Source organism: Haliotis asinina, chromosome 2, assembly GCF_037392515.1.
Source record: "Haliotis asinina isolate JCU_RB_2024 chromosome 2, JCU_Hal_asi_v2, whole genome shotgun sequence".
Classification (NCBI taxonomy): domain Eukaryota; kingdom Metazoa; phylum Mollusca; class Gastropoda; order Lepetellida; family Haliotidae; genus Haliotis; species Haliotis asinina.
In genome coordinates this window covers 20,375,765-20,390,240 of record NC_090281.1, presented here as the reverse complement: position 1 = coordinate 20,390,240, position 14,476 = coordinate 20,375,765, and the positions used below count along the sequence as shown (strand labels likewise).

Sequence of the window (14,476 nt, the reverse complement as noted above, 5' to 3'; positions counted from 1 at the left end):
TCCACCGGCGGCATTGTCATGCTATTATATCGTTAAACCCGACTTGATAAGCACGTGGCCTACATGCAGACTGCATGTCAATGTCAGGCAATATACTCAGCCTTGTCTGTCTAGCTAGAAGAGATCTGTGTTATCCATCAGACGGTACACATTTTACATGACGCAGGTCAGATTCGTGTTGCACGTCCAGACTGTCTAGCTGGGAGACATCTGTGTTATCCATCAGACTGTATACAGCTAGTGTACCAGACACAGGTCAGGTTAGTCACGCAGTATAGCCCACCTTAAACTGTCTGTCTATATCCAGGACAGATCTATGTTATCCACCAGACTTTACGCAGTGAACCAGGCACAGACCAGATTCAACAAGTCGTGTTGCACGTTCAGTATGTCTAACTAGGATAGATCTGTGTTAACCGACTGAGCACAGTGTGCTAGACACTGATCAGGTTCAACAAGTCGTGTTGCACGTCCAGTATGTCTGGCCAGGATAGATCTGTGTTAACCGACTGAATACAGCGTACCAGACACTGATCATGTTCAACAAGTCGTGTTGCACGTCCAGTCTATCTGGTCAGGATAGATCTGTGATATCCACAAGACTGTATACAATACATACAAGACACACATCCAGTTAGTCAAGTGGGATTTATGTATATTATCTAACACACACAGATCGAGCAAGTGATACTGTGGGACAAACTTGTACACCAGGGATATATCTGTATTATCAGTCAATGTATATTTAACTCAGACAGAAAGGCTATTATGTTACAGTCAAAATGTGAAATCTGTCATTTCGCGAAATGACTAAACATTTCAGTCATGGGGTCAGCCATTTCGCGTCATTTTTTGTAACAACAATCCATGTACTTCAGTCATTTCATGAAATTTCACTTTATAACTTAATCTACAAAAGTGGATTTCAACATCAAACAGTTGAACAATCAAAACTAGACTATTGCACTTCAACTTAGTTTTCAAGCATCTGAACCTGTTTGTTTGACCCAACCCCCTGCATGTCCACCACATACAGATGAAATGACTGCACGAAATGACGCGAATGGCTGACCCTCTTAGTCGTTTTCCGAAATGACTGAAATGTTTAGTCTGACTTCACAATCTTACCACCGGCAAACTAGAGCGCGTGTGGGGTTGCGCAACATAGAGAATATGACCAGTCTTCGTTTGCATATTTATAAAGACTGGTCATTTTCTCTACGCTGCGCAACCTACAGTTTGCCTGTGATCTGACCGTAACATATACATATTGAACATACACGTGGCTGCATATGAAGTGTTTTCGATTTCCAAGAAGAATCGGTTATGCAAACACGCACGCACGCACGCACGCACGCACGCACGCACGCACGCACGCACGCACGCACGCACGCACGCACGCACTACTCAAAACAAGTCAAAGGTCGTCAGCATTTTGGGCTTAATCGCAAGAGAGACCAGTCATGATGGATGAATGACGTCATGTTTCAATGTCCCACACCATCAGATCACATGTCATACTGTTTCAAATCCAAATATAAAAAATACCTCCGTTCAAAGCTACTGTACATGCGCATTGCGTCTGTCATGAAGGTAAGTGAGACTGTTGGCGTGGACATGACCTGTTTTGTCTAAGGCGCCACTGAGGTTATCATGAGAAAAGACCAAACAAACATCGTCACCGCTCATCACAAACTATATGTAGCACGTACACTGCTAAAGACTAATCAGGCATGACATTAGGGCTCGTGTTCTGTTTTATAAGTATTCCTATTGCCCGGAACATCGATATGTCTAAAAAATCAAACAGCTGAAAAAACGTGCTGTTTGAAGTGCGTTAGACTGGTCAAATAAAGTTATGAAAGTAGCCGTTGGGTAGCCTAGTGACCAAAGTGATCGTTAGTCTCGTCGAAACTCCATGTTCGATTCCCAACGTGGAATCATATAGGACGCAGAAAGTCACCCTCTACTGTCCCATCCACGATACATCCAGCTTATTGCCGGAAGCAGGGCAAAACCAATCCGCCTGTAAATGAATAAATTATATGTCTCTAAATCCACTTGTCGGGTTTTTTTTTTCATTTGAATGGGCTCTGAAAGACGATCGGTCTGATCAATTCTCAACACTGTGGTGCAAAATACATGTATACTAATGCAATACCTACGGCAAAGCCTGAATTGTTTGTTGGAGACGACGCAGTCGACAATATTCACCTGTACAGGATGGACGCCCGCAATCTGAAGTCATGGTATGGTTTTTTAAATGAGAAAACAAGCGTGAGTCATTTTCTAAAATACATACAAGGTTGGTGTCACAAATATAGTATTACTAAACGTATTCGGTTCTCTATTGGGGGAATACCGGGGTTGCACGTTACACCACCATATACATAGATAAGTCAAACAGCCTTATATGGACATATCTGAGGCGGTGGCTTTGGGACCCGAACTGTGGAAAGTAGTGAAGCGTCTGTACCTGGCTTGTGTTACGGAGATCCTTGGACACCCGTGAATGAATACAACCCAGGGCAGGAGAATGACCCGAATGAGTCACAGTTTCTAAACTCTCTATATCAGTTGAAAGGTGTTGTGCAATCGTAATATATATGTCATTGAACGTTGTCAGTTGAATATATGTCCGTTTGAAATGAGATGTTTTCGTTATTTTTCCAACAACGTGCAGACAATACATTCCCTACCACAAATACCGCTAGAAGGATCAGTACTACCCCACCACAAATATCGCCTCCACCCACAGTCAGTACTATACCCCACTACAAATACCGCCTCCACCCACAGTCAGTACTACCTCCACCACAAATACCGCCTCCACCCACTGTCAGTATTACAACACCACAAACACCGCCTCCACCGTCTATATAAACTAATTAACACATATTGTCTGAAGACATATATAGCTTTGATAGAAACAACTCCTTTTAGGTTGAAAATGGGCCCATGTGAGAAGGGAAATTCAGAACCTGGGGAAATCTAGACTTGCTTCGTATTCAGAAACGACTGTGCTTAAGAGAAAATAATACAGTTCAGGGATTGTGAGACAGACTATCGTCAATACTGATTCTCAGTTTCTGTGTACCGGAACTCAGCGACCTGTGGGATAGGTTGACAAACACTCATATCTAAATAAATACGCCTAGTCATAGATTTCTTATATGTGAGTAAATGTTATTTATATATTATGTGCATAATGTGTATGAATGCTTTCTTGGCATTTTTTTTTTCTCTGTGAAATAGGTTCTTTCCTCCTCTAATTGAAATCCCTTAAGCCCTGTCAGATTTGTCTTCCAACTCTGTGGAGTCCTAGGATTCGAATATTGGCACTCAGTAAGGTGGTTTAGAAGACGTGCAAACAAACTCGTATCTGGAAAGGAGGTTATAAATATAGTCATTTAAAACGACATTATGTACGTGAAAATATCAATTATTTGACAGGAATTACAAATGTGTTTTGTCTGTGATTCGGATATTGTACAATTCCAATACATATGCATGTTTGTGAGATTTGTGTTATTTTGCTTGCAAAGTTAAAATGCAAAGGTGAGCAAGTGTACCTTGGATGGGTGGTTGGCACCCTCATTTCTCCCACCTGCCTGTACATGCAGACGAAGTAAGGGGCGCAACTCTTAGGGGCAAAAATCAATTCATAATATTTGTTATCTTTCAGTCAGTTTATATACTAAACACATTCTTTTCTATTTTGAAGAATTTATGAGCTTGCGTGATATTCTTATTGTTGTATTTAATCGATCAGTATAGTCACGACTCTTTGAGTTAACTGCATGGCATGATCGCGCGGACCTCGGTGTAGCCCCTCCGAAGGACGACCTCCCTTCTGTTGTGTAAGACTCGTCAGAGTTGCATGTATGTCACCGCAGTTTAAGGTCAGGTGTCCTTACTTAGACCAGTTATATCTTACATCACATGCAAACGAGCAGTGGGATGGTCAACGTCTCTGGTCAGTGTCAGGATTTCGTGAAGATAGCCATTGTTCGTGTTTGTGATAGCTGATCGTGTTGATCACCGTGGAGAGCGTTGCTTCTTGTTTTGTTCGTACAGAATGAAATTGACAGATATGATCGTCTGGTTGTATGTGATATTGTGTGGTTGTGGTGTTGGGGGTGTCAGTGACTATGTGAGCATGCTGACCCGGGGTCTACATCCCCTCCCCAAGCCTGATCTATGCTCGGGGGTGAAGGAGTCAATGGAGACCCTGAGACGGGCAGATATCATCCAAGTTGCCGGAATAATTCAAGATTCCAATGTTCTGCGCCCCAAGGGTGGGCTGCTGACAGACCCTCGGGCCGTGGGAGCTAATGGCAACATCTCCACAAAGTGTGTGGACCAAACTGCCAAGGTACTGGAAGCTTTGATGGCTGGAGAACAGTGGGCATTGCAGAGTAAGTATTGTATATGTGAAAAATAGGTTACGTAATCAAAATAGTACAAATACACATTTCATGAAAATTAGCTCATTTTGATCTCTATATCATATTTATCAATTGATTGAGTTTAGTATTACACCACCCTCAGCAACATTCCTGTTATATGTATGGCAGCGCTTTGTAAGTAATTGAGTCTGGACCAAACAATCCAGTGATGAACAGCATGAGCATCAGTCTATCATTACGAGTGTGTTCATTACAAAGAACAGTACTTACAGGATCAGGTGGCCAGGCTTGCTGACCCGGTTGGTACAGGTCATCGTATCCCAGTTGCCCTGATTGATGTATGCTCATGCTGTCGATCACTGGATTGTCTGTCCCAGACCCAGTTATTTACAAACCACTGCCATATTATTAGCTAGAATATTACTGAGTACATACAGCAGCTAGTAAACAATAAACAAGTATATACTTACACATATGTTTGAGTGAGTATTGTTGTATGCCACTTGGTTTAAACATATTTTTATTCATGAAAGTGAATTCGGATTGATGAACAAGCATTACTGATTATGTTAACACCGCTCCATGCAACATATAGTACAACATGAAATGGAAGATTTGACGTCATAGATATTGACTACTTCATAAATATAATACTCTAAATGCGTATAAATATATACAGATTGTATCAAATACAATAATTCTCTAAGTAGTCATAGGTTTGGGAGTTACCGTTGTGTGTCTCTAATGATCCATTGTGGAAATCAGTCGTGAGAAAGTTGTTTAGTACTTAATTATTTTCTTGAGAAAATTTGAAGCATTGTGTCTTTATTATATAATAATATATATATATTTATCTTATTGAACTATTCTCTGATTTACACAAAGAAGAAATTCTTTCTTTCCCTTCAAAATGGTATCTAGGTTATATTCAGTAGTGTAAAAATTCATGTTACGTCTTATCTGAGTAAAGTTACCGCAAGTGAGGAACAGTGTAGGGTGATTTCAGTCCAATATCTACAAGAACAACATGGGCTGTCTTTTAAATATCTATTATACTTATCAGCATTTAGATTGCTACATTCGAGTATGAGGCAGCAGGTGATGATTTGGCAAAACCGAGTGCCGTAACTAAGGTCAAAGTAAATCTTCAGTTCGGTTTTTGCAGCTAAGTTTTTAAATTCTGTGATACATGAAGCTTTGGAATTTGGTAGGGCAGTCCATAAATTTATTGTGGCAGGTAGAAAGGATTTGGCATAAGAAGCAGTGCGACTGTAGAGTCCTAAAGTTATTTCTTAAATTGTAGCTTGTAGTTCAGGAGTTTGGGAACAGGTCACAAAGGTATTTTGGGAATTGGTTGTTGTACATCTTAAAGAAAAAAAATAACTTCTTGCAGTACCTTCTATCTTGCAAGGACTGAAGTTTGGTTTCATCATAAAGTTTGTTATGACTTGAGCCACAAATGGTGCCACATAGTTCTCAGAGAATTGAGATGTAATTTTTCTAATGTACGTGATTGCTCAGATGTATAATTATCCCAAATATGCAAACAGTGGTCAAATATTGGCAAGATGTAGGATTTAAATGTCTCCTCAGACACCTGATCACAGGGTGAACTTTACATACAATATCATTAATGTGATCATTCCATTTACAATCGCTTTGGAGTGTTAATCCTAAATGTTTATGACATTTGACTTCTTTAATGATTGTTCCTTCCATTAATAGGTTCGGTTTTAGAGAAAGTTTACCTTTACATGAGATCTGGGTTGTTTCCATTGTATTTGGATGAAATGCAACCTGCACTTTCAGGACCATCGTGAAAATCTGTCTAGATCATTAAGACAGGTAGCAGCGACTGATGGATCATCTATGGTAACATATAATGAGGTGTTATCTGCAAAGGGCCAAATGTTACTTTCAACATCACATTGCAACAATATCATTGATGTATATCAGAAAAAAAAGTGGTCCAAGGACAGAGCCCTGAAGTGCTCCTGCTAGAATAGTTTTCTTGTCAGATTTATACCCGTTAGTTGCTGCTCGTTGTACTCTATTTTCTAAGTAACTTTCACACCATTTTAATAGTTTGCCCATTCTCTTCCCACAGAGGTTACTTGTCATGTCTTCCTATGAACCTCTGTTTTAGTCCGGCCACATTTAGCTGTTCTCATAAAATACCCTAGCGGTAAAAAATGGCAGCAGATTTATCTCCTTTTTTGACTGTCCAATCAGAACATGTGTTACATCGACATAGATTCAACTTGACAAATGCAAGCAATGTGGAGAAACAAACATGACTTGACTGAGTTCTGTCTAGATGAAACATTTGAGTATCGCGCTCGAGAAGAGGTTCCAGTTTTCACGATGCATCCGGAAATTACCGAGAACTTGCAACCGATCACTTTTGAAACAAGTTCACTCATTGCACTACTAAATCTGATTGCCTCCAATCACGAATCTTGAACACTCGCACCATGAAAGGGTCGTATTAGAACAGAGGTTACAGAGGAAGATATGACAAGTAACCACTGTGGGAAGAGAATGTAGTTCGCCTTGGATACCATAAGTTTTCAGTCCTCATCAAAGGCTTATTTATATCGCAGAAGACTGCTCTAGCCTGTTTTCCTTCGTCAAGAACTGTAGCTATGAAGTTGTGCAAGACCTTTAACTGATTTGTAGTGGAGTCTCCTGGCATGATGGTAAACCCAGATGGTAAATTTGTCATTAAGTCGTCATCTCTAAGAAAATTGAATATATATTTAAACTCACATATCTCAAAGACTTTCATTAGACAAGATGTGAGTGTGACAGGTGATAGTTTGAACATTCGTGTACGCTGTCTTTCTTGTGAATAGGCATTACCGATGCTTCTCCTTAAGGACTGGGAAAAATTGACTGACTAAGCAATAAATCGAATAATTTAGTAAGTATGGATGTTCAGCTATTTGTAGTATATCTAAGTAATTAATTTCCTGTCCCATCCGGACTGGTCGGTTTTGATGTTTCTGATAGCATTAAAATATCTGTGACGTCATTGCAGGTGAGGATGATGTTAATTACGAGGGCTGGTCAAAAAGTCCTAGGCCTAGGCCTTTAATATTCAGATCCCAAAGTCTAATGCAACCTTGAATATCATTATATATTGGCCACAAGACATGTATAATTAGGTTCTCATCCATTTGTTATTTCTTTATTTGTCATGGTAGCTTTTTATTTGGTTTTCAGGAACAACAAACCTCACTCTAAATACTGTGAGACCTAACTTCTTAGCCTCTCATTCGTGACAGAAATTATTTTCCATTAAAATGAGTTGACTGACTTGAATGCAATGGTAACCGTTTTTCTTTTGTTCTTGATAACAATTCACTGATGGGTGATAACCCCATGAACAACAGGGGGTTAATTTACAGTTAATCTGGTCCGACAGGGGTAGAGATGGAAAACTATAGCTCAAATCAGGCTTCAGATTTGTTGGATAGGTTCCTCCAGTGTGTAGATGTGAATGTAGATGAGGCGGCAGTCTGTTTGATTAAACTTATACAATTATCTGGAGAACACTTTCTCTCAGAAAGCTCCATATTCTGAGTGTGGAACTGCGATAAATAAACAACCAGAGTGGTTTGACGAGGAGTGTTCAATTTTGAAAAGAATGAAATATAGTAAACTACAGTTCCTCAGAGCACAGAATTGTAAAGAAAATCATGAACAGTTCCTGCAAAGCAAGAAGGAATTTAGAAAAGTATGTCAGGAAAAAAAGAAGGCTTTTCAAAAGGAGCAAACTGATCGTATAAATCTACATTACAGCGATTGTAAATCCTTTTGGCGATCCGTAAAATCCATGTTACAAACAAAGCACAGATCAAACGGTATTTCACCAGAGGTTTGGTACCATTACTTTAAAGACCTGCTAAATCCTAACTCAGAAACTAGTGAATTTGATGTTTCCGTCTCTGTAATAACTCAACTATGTTTTCTGAAGACATTACCGAAAATGAGATTGTTAAAGCCATTCAGTCTTTAAAGCAAAATAAAGCTCCGGGTATAGATGGAATTCCATCTGAGTTGAATAAAAATTCTCCACATCTGATTCCTTATATACAGTCGTTATTTAATTCTATTCTAGACTGTGGAATGTTTCCCGAATCTTGGAACACAGGAATGATTCTCCCATTGTTCGCAAATAGTGTCTGACCATCTGACAAATCTGGCGCATTTGCCAATGGTCAGACAGAAGTCCCCAACCTGATGGCCCCAGTGTCTGACTGAATATATTACAATGACTTTGTCTGAAGTTGTTATTTGTGGCATGTGACACCTGTTCACTGTTTATAAATCTATGTTTATAATGTTTGTCATTATATGATGTTAATAATTTCAATGCCAATTATGAGAAATGTTAAATCTGAAATGTGTGTATAATTTTATTCTGTGGGTCCTGTGAATTTTCAGTGGTCAGACATACATCTGAAACTTACAGGACCCAATGTCCTGTTACTTTGAACCACCATTTGTAAACACTGTTCTTCCATTATTTAAGAAAGGTGATCTGACTGACCCAAATAACTATAGGGGTATTTCTTTATTAAATGCTCTGGGGAAAGCGTGTACATGTATCATAGAACACAGACTGAGAGTATGGTTAGAGGTGAATAATATTTTCTCTGAAGTTCAAGCCAGATTTAGGCAGGATTATTCCACCTCAGATAATATTTTTGTACTGCAGTCATTAGCACAAAAATATCTCAGAAAACCTTAACATTGTTTTTACGCTGCATTCATAGATTTTCGGAAGGCTTTTGATTCACTTGATAGAAACAAACTGCTATATCAGCTTCTCCAACATGGAATTCATGGAAAACTTTACAAAGTCTTAGTAAGCATATATGAAAATGTTTGTGCTTGTGTTCAACTCTATTACAGGCATGTTTTCCACATCTAGTGGCGTAAGACAAGGCTGCATGCTGAGTCCCTTATTGTTCATATTTTTTATAAATCAACTTGCTTCTGATCTGCAAAATGACGATTACCATGTTATGTTTGTCAATGAACCTGTTGAAGTTATTAAGATACTTAAATTATTTGCAGATGACATTGTGTTAGTTGCAGATTCTGTGGTTGACTTGCAGAGGAAGTTGAATGTTTTGGATTTATTTTGCAGTAAATGGGGATTGGTGGTTAATATGGAAAAGTCGAACATTATTGTGTTTCATAATGGTGGAATGATTAGAAATGTTGAAAAGTGGTATTATAATGGCATCTAAATGAAAACTGTCACGTATTATAAATATCTAGGTGTAATATTTTCTTCACGACTGTGTTGGTCAACAGCCTGTGAAACTCTTGCAAATCAAGCATCGAAAGCCTGTTTTCCTATCTACCAGCTCATGAAAAGTTACCCAGATCTTTCTTTGAAGGCTATTCTGTCCATATTTGATACAAAAATCGCACCCATTGCATGTTATGGCAGTAAGATTTGGGGGTTTACCTTTACGGAAAGTATTGAAAGAGTTCAAAGTAATTTCTTCAAACATTATATGGTTTGTCGAAATGATCTTCATCAAATGCAGTTCTGGGTGAGTTAGGACGTTATCATCTATCAGTTAATTACTTCTGCAGGTGTATAAAGTATTGGTGTAGATTGATCCATATGGACTCCACATGATACCCCTGTGCTTGTTACAATATGCTTAAAGCTCATGATGAAGCTGGCTGTGTAAACTGGACTTCTCATGTCAGAATGTTGTTATTTCAAACTGGCTATTCATATGCTTGGATTTTTCAAGAATGTGGAAAAGTATGTCATTTTATGACTTTGTTTAAACAGACATGTATAGAGTTAAACATTCAGTCTTGGTATGGGAAAATAGAAGCATCTTCATTCTTGAGAACCTACTCTTCTTATAAAACAGTCTTTGAACAAGAAAAGTATCTAAATGCTGATATTGATAGAGATTTGATTAAAACACTTGCAGAGTTTAGATGCTTATCACATTGTTTAAAAATTCAAAAACTGCGTTCTAACAAATGTATTGATCAGAGTGATTTGTTTTATGAATGCTGCAATCTAAAAGTTATTGAAGATGAGTTTCATTTCGTACTTGTCTGTCCATATTTAAAGGAAAGTAGAAATAATCTCCTGCCAAATATTTTTTGTCAATATCCAACAAGAGATAAGTTTATTCAATTGATGTCATGTACAAATAAAAACATCATGAAAGGACTAGCCATTTACCTTATAATTGTACTTAATCTCCCACACCTTAATGTACATTTATAGTTAACAGTATTGTATGAATATATGTTCGGTGAATACTTTGTATTTGCACTCTGGGCCACGCGGCCTCCAATGCTGAAATAATGTCTCTCTCTCTAATTTACAGTCTATTTCAGCCTAACAAAAGACACACTCTAACTTCATCTAATTTTTTAATTTCAGAAATCCACAATTTTTGTTGCATTTTCTCTTCATGACAAAATACACATTAAGTACATTCCAAATAAACTTGGTCTTAACCCTAAACTCGTGACCTAGATAGATTTAGTGCCTACCTCTCCATGAATCTGGAATGAACTGAATGTCAACTTATGTGTTTGCCATTTTATACTGGCATAGGGATATATGTAAACTTTTAAATTATGCATAAAGATGTTTTTATTCATTAACATACTGATAAAATATTAATCATAAAAATACCAATATCCCTAACTTATTTTGACTAGTATATTTTGCAGTGAGGGAACCATGCCTACATTCATTTTGTTCAGGCACAGTGACTGATATCATTTGAATATGCTTCACTGATATCATTTGAATATGCTTCACTCAATTTAGGTAATATGCTCAATGAGGTCACTGAAATTATTTACAAGAAATCAAATTCACTCAAAACAAATAGGTGCCTTGTATAATGAGTTCGAACTCAGTCTGCCAAATGCTCATGTTCCCTGTATGAGACCATGGCTGACAGTTACTCTCTGAAAGCAGCAGGCTGTTACTTTAAATTCATTCTCATCACATCGACTGTCCTGCATAGTGGGGTATGACCATTTAATTCAATCACACATTTCAGTGTTCATGAATGGTGTTTGAAAGTAACAGGACTTTGGATCCTGTAAGTTTCAGATGTCTGTCTGACCCACTGAAAATTCACAGGACCCATAGAATAAAATTATACACACATTTCAGATTTAACATTTCTTATAATTGGCATTGAAATTATTAACGTTATATAATACAAACATGCATGTAATTCATAAACAGCAAACAAGTATCACATGCCACAAATAACAACTTCAGACAAAGTCATTGTGAATTATTCAGACAGTAGGGCCGGCGTGTTGGTGACGTCTGTCTTTGCGAATCTGATGGATTTGTCAGAGGGTCATATTATATTTGTGAACTTTGCACATTACCAATCCTAATCCAAATCACATACCACTTCTGAGTATTGGTTAGGAACAGTGTCCAGGAAGTCAAAATTATGTTGCACTACACTGGTAACAGGATAAGGTTTTCAGACAAAGTGACTTTTTTATATATGGCATTGTATTCAGATTGCATCGATTGATCATATATTGTAAATCACTGAATTGTCTGGTCCAGATTTGGTTTATTTACAGACCGCAAACATTGATGAAATATTGCTTATAGAGTCAGCACGAACAACAAACAACCACTACCTAGATTTTGGCACTAAGAGAACTTTGAAAATCTAAACATTTGTAAAATGGCTGGATGCCATATTTCTGTATTTTGACAGAAGTTGGACAGTTTTTTTAACCTGACATTTTTTCATTTTGATATTTTAGTTTAGACAGATTTTATAGCTACCCATAAAGGCAGGGATAATTATGCCTTTTTTGTGTATGTTGCTAATCCAAATCAACAGTTGAACATCAGTGTTAAATCAGGGTTTATTCTTTAATCTTTGCATCACTTACCAAGCAGGTTGAGGTAGCACACTGCTTGGTGTAGTAACTGAGTGCAATAATGCATGTCTGAAACCTTTTTTCTCAGCTGTAGCAACAATAGGCGGGTTTTAGCACTCATAATCACCTAGCTCTTTCAGTAACAACACTCTTTCAGTAACAAACATGACCCTTGTGGTCACAGATATCAACACTTAAGCCAAAAGCACATGCTTCACTGGACTACTGTTTTAGCTTTTAACACCAGGGTCAGTAAGTGTAGTTGAGGGGTTTATGTGTTATGCATGGGCTGTTGCGTGATTATCATATAAATATTTCCTCTCCATGATACAGTGGTGCACAATAATATACAACAAATCTTTTATGTCTACAACTTGTACAACATTCTCAAAATCATTTGAACTGATTCTGTCAAAGGATAATGCCCATATGATATCATGGTGGTTGGTTCTAGATAACCCTCATTATGTATGAATGTGTATTGTGACATCCATGCATGAAGCGTATTATAATGTAGGGCTGGGTTAGTCTGTTCCACCAATGATATGGACCTAAGTGTCATATGCTAGTGTACTTGCACATACACGTGAACTGTTGAACTGTTATGTATGTTTTATTGGGATTGCACTTTCTTAGTAAAGTACAAATTCTAATACGTTTTTTTAATTGAGTCCTGGAATTCAAAGCCACACCCTCAGAGTCAGGCACCTAATCGCCTAACCTTCCCAGCCATCATGACTTGTGAGTGAGTGAGTGAGTGAGTGAGTGAGTTTAGTTTTACTCCGCACTGAGCAATATTCCGATATTGCGGCGGTCTGTAAATAATCTAGTCTGGACCAGACAATCCAGATATCAACAACATCGATCTGCTCAGTTGGGAACTGATGACGTGTCAACCGAGTCAGCAAGCTGGACCATCCGATCCCGTTAGTCACCTCTTACGACAAGCACAATCACCTTTTATGGCAAGCATGGGTTGCTGAAGGCCTATTCTACCTCAGGACCTTCACGGGTCCATGACTTTTGAAAAAATGGAAGTAGGCATTGTGTAATCATAGGTTTCAGCCATGGGAGTTGTGCTGATTAACACTTATCAGAGTCCACAGTCTAGACGACCAGTTGTCTGACTTCAACCCACTGTTGTAGTAAACTTCAAGCCAGTGTTCAGACTTCTCAGTGTCAGTCTTGGGATTATACACAATGCAGTCTCTCAATCAGCCGAATAGGTTTTGTACTTTGTTGTCGACATTATGTCGTATTTCAGTTTCTCTTCAGTTTTGTAAATAAAGTATTCATAGCATCACATTCAACATTAATATATTTTGGTGATTTGAAATGTTGGTGATTTGAAATGATGGCGATTTATGTTCTGCTTGGGTGTATGTGAGTTCAGTTCTGATGATTTGGCCACAGTTTGTGTGGTAGACCTGTGTATGAACGAACAAATCTTTGTACCTCCTCAAGCGAGGTAATTAGCTACCACAAGGTGCTTGTGCTCCTTTCCTGCAAGAGTCTTAGACTGATGAGGTCCCTGTGGCCCTGCCCAGAACATTCTGGAGAAGAACAGATTTTGTGTTTTCTTTCATGGAGACTCTGGGGTTGGGTGTGATGATAATCTGTACCAGCCAACCCAAGTATCTTCACATTCAATGTGAATTCATGGAATATAGACAAACTTTTTGCGAACTTTCTAATTCACTGAAACATATTGGTGTTGAATGTGATGCAATGAAATATTTTATTTACAAAACTGAAGGGAAACAGTGGCAAGACCTGTTGACACCAACCCCTATTCATTTGAACAATTTCTGTTGCAGTAAAGAGAGTAATAAGCGACACTTTGCAGCCGTAGGGAAACATTGTTGGTGAAGACATAGAGAAAAGAAACAGATGAAAAATTTTAACTAAATTTTATTATATAGGGACAAAGTTGCCATTTTTTTGTGAGTGAAAGGTTACATGACAACAAATAGTATGGATTTACAGCTTCTTTCATATTTACAACACGTTTCTGGGCTACCTCCTGCCCCTTCATCAGGTGAATGACAAAATGTGATCACGAGAAACCTGCATCTAAGTTGAATGTTACAAATGCATATATAAGTGTCGATCAAGTTTTGATCCCATACAATGGATAA

The 14,476-nt window shown here is 38.2% G+C and overlaps 1 protein-coding gene across 1 annotated transcript in view; it reads left to right on the top strand.

Moving 5' to 3' along the window:
* Positions 1 to 3,841: 3,841 nt before the first annotated feature.
* Positions 3,842 to 14,476, top strand: part of LOC137273374 (nose resistant to fluoxetine protein 6-like) — a 29,343-nt gene continuing 18,708 nt past the window's right edge. Inside the window, exon 1 of the mRNA XM_067805995.1 lies at positions 3,842 to 4,418. Coding sequence (XP_067662096.1) covers positions 4,079 to 4,418 — 340 coding nt within the window. The 5' untranslated portion in view covers positions 3,842 to 4,078. The remainder of the gene's footprint in view (positions 4,419 to 14,476) is intronic.